This window comes from Triticum aestivum, chromosome 2B, assembly GCF_018294505.1.
Source record: "Triticum aestivum cultivar Chinese Spring chromosome 2B, IWGSC CS RefSeq v2.1, whole genome shotgun sequence".
Taxonomy (NCBI): domain Eukaryota; kingdom Viridiplantae; phylum Streptophyta; class Magnoliopsida; order Poales; family Poaceae; genus Triticum; species Triticum aestivum.
This window is the reverse complement of record NC_057798.1, coordinates 403,023,929-403,033,846: the sequence shown is the minus strand read 5'-3', so window position 1 is coordinate 403,033,846 and position 9,918 is coordinate 403,023,929. Positions and strand designations below refer to the sequence as shown.

General features: G+C 45.4%; 1 protein-coding gene across 1 annotated transcript; it reads right to left on the bottom strand.

The window, feature by feature from the left end:
- Positions 1-3,248: 3,248 nt before the first annotated feature.
- LOC123045160 (uncharacterized) lies at positions 3,249-4,472 on the bottom strand. The gene has a single exon (XM_044468103.1). The coding sequence runs from the start codon at positions 4,134-4,136 to the stop codon at positions 3,594-3,596; it is 543 nt and encodes a 180-aa protein (XP_044324038.1). The 5' UTR covers positions 4,137-4,472; the 3' UTR covers positions 3,249-3,593.
- Positions 4,473-9,918: the final 5,446 nt, after the last annotated feature.

The window sequence follows — 9,918 nt, the reverse complement described above, 5'->3', positions numbered from 1 at the left end:
TCTAATGATGTGGTGCCGTTCATCAAATGACAACACATGTCTATGGTTTAGGAAACTTAACCATCTTTGATTAACGAGCTAGTCTAGTAGAGGCATACTAGGGACATTTTGTTTTGTCTATGTATCTACACACGTATCAAGTTTCCGGTTAATACAATTCTAGCATGAATAATAAACATTTATCATGATATAAGGAAATATAAATAACAACTTTATTATTGCCTCTAGGGCATATTTCCTTCACCACCGGCAGCCAGAGTGACTAGTAGAGGGGAGGAGAATCTATGGGCTCACTAGTGAAGTCCGGATCGAAAAGTTTGCCTTAGCCGCCTAGTGCCAGGGAGAGAACGAAAGGCAGTCTCGTGGCTCGAGACGGTAGGACCTGATTTCCAATTGGAAAGTCGTTTGTGTGTTTATGTTACCTAACAGTAACATATATACTGTCCATCTAGACATCAAGAAGTGTGGTGTTGCTTACTATTTATTCACATTTTCTGCTCTAGAAAAGTTCTATCTGATGAAATACAACTTTTTGGGCCCCACTATTGTCCTTCACATGGCATGCATGAGAGAAAGTGGACAATCCACACTCTCTTCTCTCACACAATAAACCCAACCTTTTATTACACCTTTGCTAATTTAAATCGTTCATATGTTTTAAACCAAAAGTTTTTTTTGAAATAATTTTTACATTTGAACTCTTGGCGCTAAGGTCTTCAGAACTAGAGCAACCTTGGACATTTCAAACACATTTAAATTTTAAATATTCACATTTCATAAGTGGAACAAACATATTTCACTTTAAAAATATGAAACAAACCTATTTAAATAGAAATACGTCAAACCAACCTATTTCACTAGAAACCTATTTAACCTAAATATAAAACTGAAATGTCAACCTGTGAAACTGATTATTTGGAAATGTGCAACTGCTTATTTTAAAAGAGTGAAATATGTTATTTCAAAAGTGTAAAATTGGAATAAACGTGGCTTTTGTGAAGCGAGCCAATGGAAAGTGAAATATAGTTTGTGAACGTGAAAACCAATATGAAATTGTAATTTCAAACTATGAAATTGATTCAGTGTGTAACAGATTATTTCAAAGAGTGAAATATATTATTTCAATTGCGCAACTGAAATAGAAGTGATTTTTGTGAAACAAGTCAATGCAAAGTGAAATGTGGGTTTTGAAAGTGGAAAATATGAAACTTGAATATCAACGTGTGAAACTGATTATTTGGAAATGTGTACGGTTTATATCAAAATTGTGAAATATGTTACTTCAAAATTGTGCCATTGAAATAGAAGTTATTTGTGAAATTGATTATTTGAAAATGTGAAACAATTATTTAAAAAGAGTGCAATATGTTATTTCAAAAGTGTGCAATTAAAATAAAAGTGATTTTTGTGAAACGAGCAAGTGGAAAGTGAATTGTAGGTTGTGAAAGTGAAAACCCATATGAAAGTGAAATGTCAAACTGTGAAACTGATGCAATGCGTAACAATTTATTTCAAAAGAGTGAAATATGTTATTTCAAAATTGCACAATTGAAACAAAAGTGATTTTTGTGAAACAAGTTCGTTGAAGTGAAATGTCGCTTTTGAAAGTGAAAAATGTGAAACTGAAATGTTAACTGGTGAAACTAATTATTTGAAATATGTAATATTTTATTTCGTAATTGTGAAATATATTGGTTCAAAATTGTGCAATTGGAATAGAAGTGATTTTTGTGAAACTGCTTATTTGGAAATGTGAAACAATTCATTTCAAAAGAGTGAAATATGTTATTTGAGAAATGTGCAATTGAATTAGATGTTATTTTTGTGAAACAAGCTAGTGGAAAGTGAAATGTAGGTTCTGAATTGTGAAATAGTAACCACAGAAAGTGAAATTGGAATGTATTTGTGTGAAACTGATTATTTAGAAATGTCAAACAATTTATTTCAAAAGAGTAAAATAGGTTATCCTAGAAATGTGCAATTAAAATAGATGTTATTTCAAAATGTGAAATGTATGTTCAAATTTTAACATGGTTGAAAAATAGCCAAGATTGATCTCATTTTAAAGGTTTTGGCACAAGAAGTTCAAATATAAAAAAAGTTTCAAAAACAAATCTATGGTGTAAAAGATATGATACTTTAAATTAGCCAAGGTGTAAGAATTTGCTGGATTTATTGTGTGGGAAAAGAAAGAGAGTGTCGTTCTTACCACCTAACTGTCATGCATGCATCTGAAGTATATATTTTTTTGAAACGACATCTGAAGTATAATTATGGGGCCTGCTGTTAAAGAGAGATACGAGAAATACGAAGATGGGAATGAAGGAAAGAAGTGCAATACAAAAATACGTGGCCTATGGAGTAATAGGTGGCAGCTCTCCATTTGTTGGTACCTACAATATTTCAAAAAAAAATTGCGTATCTACAACTTTTCATTTTGGATTTCCAACCCGTGTGGTGTGTGTGTGGTTGCTGGAGTGTTTGGCGGGTGCACGTCCAAGCGCTACCGAGGGGTGGGATGGATGCAAAATAGGGCAAGTCACTTTCCCCAAAAAGGCCTGTGCCCATGGCTGTGGGAAGTCAAGTGAATTGTAGCGCCCGCCCACTTGCTCTCGACAACAATTACTGCGCTTGCTGATGATTCCTCGATGCTCTCTCCTTCACTGTGTAACTATTCCTGTTCACTCACGTACGTACACCAGTACCACTCTATCAGCTTGCCGGCCGCCTGCTGCTGCTGGTCAGTGCTGTCTCGTGCCTGTCAATCTAAGCGTGCGCGCGTACGTGCACAGCAGCACAGTCCACACAGAGCTGGGCGCGTCCTTCACTTCACAATGGTCACGGACATCCCTGGCCACTCGTACACGCGCTCCTCCGGTCCTGTTCGCGCGGCCAATTACTACTTGATGCAGGTTAATTCGCCCTCTTATTTCTGTTTCGAAAGTGCTCTGCACACGATTGACTGCTGGACGATGTGTGCCCGACGGAAGCAGGAGCCACACAGATTAAAAACCCCAGCTAATCCTACGGTCTACCTGACTTGTCGTCTGTGGGTCGTGCGTCCATCCGTCGTGTGTATAGCAGTGCTCTTTCTGTTTTGGAGCGTACGTGCCCGTAAGCTACTCCGCTGCACTAGTCCATCTCTAGTGCGTGTATACAGTGAGAAATACTCCCAACCCCAAGGAAAACAGTCAGAGTGTAATCCAACGGACCATGCATACGCCAACACGATCACTTGGAGCTAATAATAATCAAATTGGATTATTATTTTCCGGAGAAGTTTTGTGACAAACTGACGATATCGGCAGGTAGCTAGCTAGCTAGGGATAGCACACAACCCAATACAATCGAAACAGACCCAAAACTCTACCTGCAGCAGCTACATGCTCCATACTGCAGGAGATTAACTAATAATTAATCAATCACCTAATTTTTCTTCTTCATATTTTCCCACACCCCCTATCCTAATTCATACTGATTAAGAACAGTACATGCATCTTATAACGAATGATCCAACAGGAAAGTGCCCTCCGAGCTTATGAGTAGCTAGCTGGCTGACACGAGACGATGATGGGGTACACTGCTTGCTTTGCTTAGCCGAAGAACCCGGTGTTGCTCCAGACGGCGTCGCGCACCCGGCTGAGGTCGCGACCTTTCAGCGTCCTCCCCACGCCCTCGAACACCGACGGCGCAGCCGTGCCGCGCCCGCTGCTCCGTGCCTGGGCCTGCAGGTACTCGTGCGGCGCCATCCACTCCCCGTCCTCCTCACGGCAGCTCACGCCGTAGCCGTGCTCGCCAGACCCAGGCGGGAACCTGGCCGCCGGCCACTCGGGCACCCTGACAGGCGCCGAGCTCGCCACGTGATGATGGTGGCGCCCTGCCGGCGCGGACGCCGTTGCCTCGAACGCCAGCGACAGCCCCCCTGCGGTCCACCGGCCGCGACGGACCTGCTCAGGTTGCCTGCCGCTGCTGGTGGAGCGGTTGGAGTCGGGCGCAGGCGCGGCGAGCACCGACCAGACGTCCTCCTCGTCGAGGTCGGCGAGGTGATCGGCGGCGCCGGCGACGTGGTGACCGCTGGCCTGGACGGGGTAGAGCAGCCGCTCTGATCCGTACCTGCAGCTGCGGCCCTTCCCCATGGATCGATATCACTGGCTGGCTAGCTAGCCTCAGGAAATTGGAATCAACTAGCTAGCGAGTGCCTCTCCCTCCCTCCCTCCTTCCCTATGTATGAATGGATGGATGGCAAGCAAAGAAAACAGAAGAAAAGAAACGAAGAATCTTTGCTACTGGCTAGCTAAGATGAATCGAATGATTGAAGCTTTTTAATCAACTCACACAAAGCCTACTATACTGTCTGCCGTGTACACAAAACCAACTTTTCCCCCAAAAAAGTTAAGAAAAAAACGAGAGCAAGGCTACGAGAGGCCCTGTGGATGGGAAGAACTCCACTCAATGGAGTGGAATGGAATCCATGGGCGGGCAGCCGCTATATATATACAGCCGAGCGGAGCGCAACTTGTTGTGTAGGATCTCCGTGTGCGCGAGGCAGTTTGAGCGGCCATGACGTCGGCACAGCCGCGAGATAAGATGGAGACGAGCTGCCCACGTGACTGCCAGCATGATGTGGGCCCGCAGGCGTAACCTGTTGTGACCTCACACGTGTCCGTTTGTCCACCTGGGCCCATGGAGTTGCCAGCTACAGGGTGCCACGTACAACTCAGGGTGGAGCCCCCGCGCGCATGTCACCAGGCAATGCGCGCATTGCATTCTCGTCCTTTTCCACCCGGGACCGAGAGTACGCATGCTGCATGCATGTAGTAGTATTGTACTCACAGGTTCATACATAAAACATGTAAAAAGAAAGGTTTCGTAGTACATATAAGAATGCAAATGTACTATTCCATGCATAGCAAGCCAATAAAAGCAGTGCTACACAGACGATAGCTTGTGCACGATTTGTGGACGATGGACAACAGCACCCGTTGAGTAGTATTGTTTAACAAATCTGCACCGTTCAAGGATGCCGTCGTCCAAACATCGTGCATGCGCAGTCGTGTGTAGAATAGTTTCGAGCCAATAATGTACTCTCTCCGTTTAAAAATACTTGTCATTAAAATGGATAAAAAGAGATATATATAAAACTAAAATATGTCTAAATACATCTTTTTCATTCATTTTGATGATAAGTATTTCCGGGCGGAGGGAGTAGTACAAATATGAAAAAAAAAGTTCATTCATACAAGCAGTAGTACAATTTAAGTACAGGTTAATTTTAAAAATTATTATGGGCTAATGATGTGGTGACATCCTTATGTAATCATGAACATACGCACTTGGAAAAGATGATGAGTGTACTAAACAGAAGGGTTTAAAACAGGGCACGCACACAACACATTCGACGGTTCACAGGGTGCAAGGACCACCGGTCGTCATGAGTGAGCCCATTTTGTCTTAATTTGAGTGCATAGCTAGCTAGCAGTACATCTACTTACGTGTTTCTTTTGGCTCTTGGCTTATCTCTCTCCACAATCATCCATCATCAACGTACTTACTAAATGACAAAAGGACATGTCATATGAACTGAGTATACACATGCAAGCTACTTCCTCCGTTCCATAATGTAAGATATTTTTTGACGTGTCAAAAAATATCTTACATTATGGGACGAGGGAGTAGCTAGCTAGCTTTTTTTTTTCTCAAATACGTACAAGCATGCATATCATTCATTAGAGAAGAGGGGGAAGACTTCCCAAAGTGTGCGGTTGTATAAATATTTACAATTGGGCTTTGTCCAACGCCACCCAATTCACGCGAACTAACTACTCACAAACAACCCACGGTGAGCCCTCCGCCTCCTTGATTAGGCCAACCTTCACCCATAGTATGCCTTCCTCTTTTATCTGGTTGATGCAGACCGACACGGACGACGTTGCTCCGTTAAGATGATGTCATTTCGGTGTTTCCATATCATCCACATTCCAAGCAGACACTTGGCGCGTGTGGATCTTCGGTGCTCCCGATCCTGATCATGACTAATGCACCACTCCTCCAAGGGTTCGTCGATCCTGGGATCGAACCCTTGTCGACCAGTACCCACCATGAACTAGTGCCATACTTGCCTTGCAAAGACACAATTAATTAGTGGATGTATGGTCTCCTCCTCCTAATCGCAAAGTGGGCATGCAGCTTGATGTGGGAGCCCTCCGCGTGCCAGCCCACCGGGCGTCCAACAACAATTCTTGATGGTACGCCAAGCGAAGAGGCGGCACTTGAGGGGGGCTTGCGACTGCCAAGTGAAGGGCGCTGTCGATGAGGCTTCAAGGCCCATGAACATTGCCGTATAAGCCGATCGTGCCGAGAAACGACCATGCCCCTCCCAAGCCCAGTATAGCGCATCCTCCGTGTCCTTCGTGAGTTGAAGTGTAGATACTCTTTGCCATAATCTTAGGAATTCCTCTAGAGCTCCCGCTGTGAGGTCTGGCCCTACGTCCCTCGCCCACGCGTGGTTTGTTAGCGCTGACAGGACTGTCTGTGTCCTCATATGCCTCGGGGCTTTCTCGTATACTTTCGGAGCTAGCTCGCATATCCTTTGTCCATCGATCTTCCCAGAATAGAGTGTTTCTTCCATTTCCTACCGTGGCATGGGTTGCCGCTTGGAATAGGGCCAAGGACTCCTTCGGCACAGGTATGGTGAATTCTGTCCACGACCATGCCGTGTCAAACCGTTGGAGCCATGGCCATCACGGCCGTAGTGATTTGTTCAGTCAGTGTAGGTTTGGTATGTCGAGTCCACCAGCCCACTCGGGCCTGCACATCGTGTCCCACGCAACGGCAAAATTTCCACCCTTTGCTTCTTGTTTTCCACACCGTAGAAATCCATGACAGATTCTGACTAGAGCTGTTAATGTCTTCGGCGGCAAGTCAAGTGCTAAACTCAAGTGAATCGGGATGGCACATAGCACGGACGTGATGAGGATTAGTCGTCCACTCTTAGGCATCATGGCTGCCTTCCAATTTGGCAGGCATTCTGCGAGTTGGTCCACCAATTTTTGCAATTGTTCCGCCATTTGTTGTCTTAGTGTTAATGGCAACCCCAAATATGTGCATGGGAACCCTCCAGCCGTGCAGCCAAGTGCCACACATACCATGTTTGTTTCCTCCTAAGAGCACCAGATCGGTATGGCCGCGCTCTTGTTCATGTTTACTTACAGCCCAGACGCCTGCCCAAATAACTGCACGACTGCCCCACACGTGTGTGTTTCTATCTCTGTTGGCTTGAAAAATACCATGACGTAGTCCGCGAACATGGAAACCCTAGCATGCATTCCATTTCTGGCTAGCGGTGCGAACATTCCTTTGCTTGCCGCATACTTGAAGAGTCCATGAAGGGGACCCATGCATAGGATGAAGATCATGGGTGATAGGGGAGCCCCTTGCCGCAACCCTTAGCAACTCAAGATTGGCTTTCCCGGGACGCCATTCGTCATGATTCTGGTAGAAGAGGTGGCCAACAACCCACAGATCCCCACAGATCCACGATATACATCTATCTCCGAATCCCATCTTCTCAGCACTTTCAAGACGAACTGTCACTAGATTGAATCGAATGCTTTCGAGATGTCCATTTTGAGCATCACCATGGGTTCTTCAGCGTGTGCAATCCCCTCGCCGTGCATTGGACGAGCATGAAGTTGTCGTGTAACGACCGACCTCGTACAAAGGTGCTCTGCTGCTGCCCCACCAGTTTCGGGAGATCATCCACAAGCCGTGTTGCAAGCACTTTGTCAAAAAAATTGATCGCGCCATAGACGAGGCTCACCGGCAGAAAGTCCATGATGTTCACCACCCTGTCCTTTTTGTGCAGCAGCGACACAATGGCTTTGTTGATCGTTGCCATTCCCCTCATGTCACCCATGTGAAAATGATCAAACGTCTTCATGAAGTCCCCCTTTATTATGTGCCAACATGTCCCAAAGAACCGGTCCGTGAACCCGTCTAGGCCCGGTGCCTTGTCTAGAGGCATCGATTTGATCATTTTGTTTCCACTTCCTCTGGTGAGAATGGGGTCTCCAAGTATGAGAGATCATGCGATGGAAGCCCCAGCACATCCAAGTCGATCTTGTGTTGCCTCGTGGGTGTCGATCCCAGTAGATTCGTGTAGTAGGTATCCAGAACCTCCGCGATGTTGTCCTGGCCTATAAAGATCTCCCCTTTGTGCTGAAGGGTGATGATGATGTTTTTACGTTGCCGATGTCGGGCTTGCCTGTGGAAGAACCCTGTGTTCGCGTCTCCCTCTTTCAAGTACATCAGTCGGGATCGCTCTCTGGCGATCGTCCGATTGAGCGAGCTGAGTCCCAATAGCTTTTTCTTCAACATTTTCCGCAGGTTATGCTCCTCGTCCGACAGGGCTCTTGATTCCGCTGCTACATCTAAGCGGACGATCACTTCCATAGCAATGCCGAGCTGAAGACGGGCGTTGCCAATCGAACAGTCACTCCATCGCTGTAGCGCCTTGGCCGGTGCGCGTAGTTTGTTGTCCAGGACGATATATGGGTTTCCCATGGAGGATACCGACTGCCAAGCCTGCTCCACTATTTCCTGAAATCCCTCTGCCTTGGGCCAAAAGCTCTCGAACACAAAACGCCTACCCATCTTGAGTTCCGCGTCTAGGTCTAGAAGAAGCGGACAATGATCGGATATAGCCGACCCAAGCGCTGCCAGCATGCTACTAGGGTATATGTCCTCTCACGAGTTAGTTATGAAGATGTGGTCGATCTTCTCCAAGGTTGACTCTCGGCGTTCATTCGACCAAGTGTAGCGTCTACCATTCAGGTATATTTCCTTTAGCTCGAGCCTATTGAGGAGTACCTTGAATCTAGCCATCATCTGTTGGTTTATCGTGATCTTGTTTTTATCCTCCGGATTGACGAGGAGGTTGAAATCACCTACCAAAGCCCACGGTCCTTCATGTAGGTCTCGGTCACGCACGTCGCTAATCTCCGTCATAAACTCCGCTTTCTCTGCGTCTCCTTGGGGTCCGTATACCCCGGTCATCTACCACATAGGTCCACCATCTTGTTTTACCAGCACAATGATTGTATTCTGCGTTGTGTGAGGGTTGGAGAGTGGCACCACCAAGCCATCCCAGGCCAGTAGCACGCTACCACGGGTACCCACCGCCGAAAGATAAAAGAAGTTCTCAAATTTATTCCCGAGGTAATGCCTTACAATCTCACTAGTGATCACTCCAACACACGAATTGCAAATGGCTAGGGACTAACGTTGGATTTTTTACATGCATGGTGTGTCTGTTTTTAAACTTCAAATTAGTGGAATGTCAAAAACTATCTTGCACTCCCTCCGTAAAGAAATATAAGAGCGTTCAGATCAAGTTGGAATGCCATGAGGAGTATGTACATAAAACCCAGTAAATATAAGGGCCCCAATAAAAAAACAATTTGCAACAGCCCATGAACATCTACACTAAGTGCAAATGTACCAATGCTACGGCCTACAACCCGGATGATCGCTCAAACTAACGCTCGCTTATCTTCCTCCCCAGAACGTACTTGGCCCTGTCGCCTCGTCTATTCGCATGAACCACCGCGGCCTCCAATCGCAAGTCTTCTCCTGCACGGAAGTTGATGATTCCGTCTATTCGTAAATTGATGATTCCATCTGTAGTTCCGATCTGCAAGTGGCACTAAATTCCTACTTTTTTTTTATCTTAGGATTTGTTTAATGTGTTGATATTTTTTATAATTGCTTATTTAGTTATGATGCATTGGCTATTACGAATCTCATTTATGTGAGTCTACGAAAAAAAATATACACACGTTAATTAGTACTCCCTCCGTCCGGAAATACTTGTCATCAAAATGGATAAAAGGGGATGTATCTAAATATATCCCCTTTTAT

Excerpts from the sequence above, each read along its gene's own strand:
- LOC123045160 (XM_044468103.1), bottom strand. The coding sequence starts at position 4,136 with ATGGGGAAGGGCCGCAGCTGCAGGTACGGATCAGAGCGGCTGCTCTAC.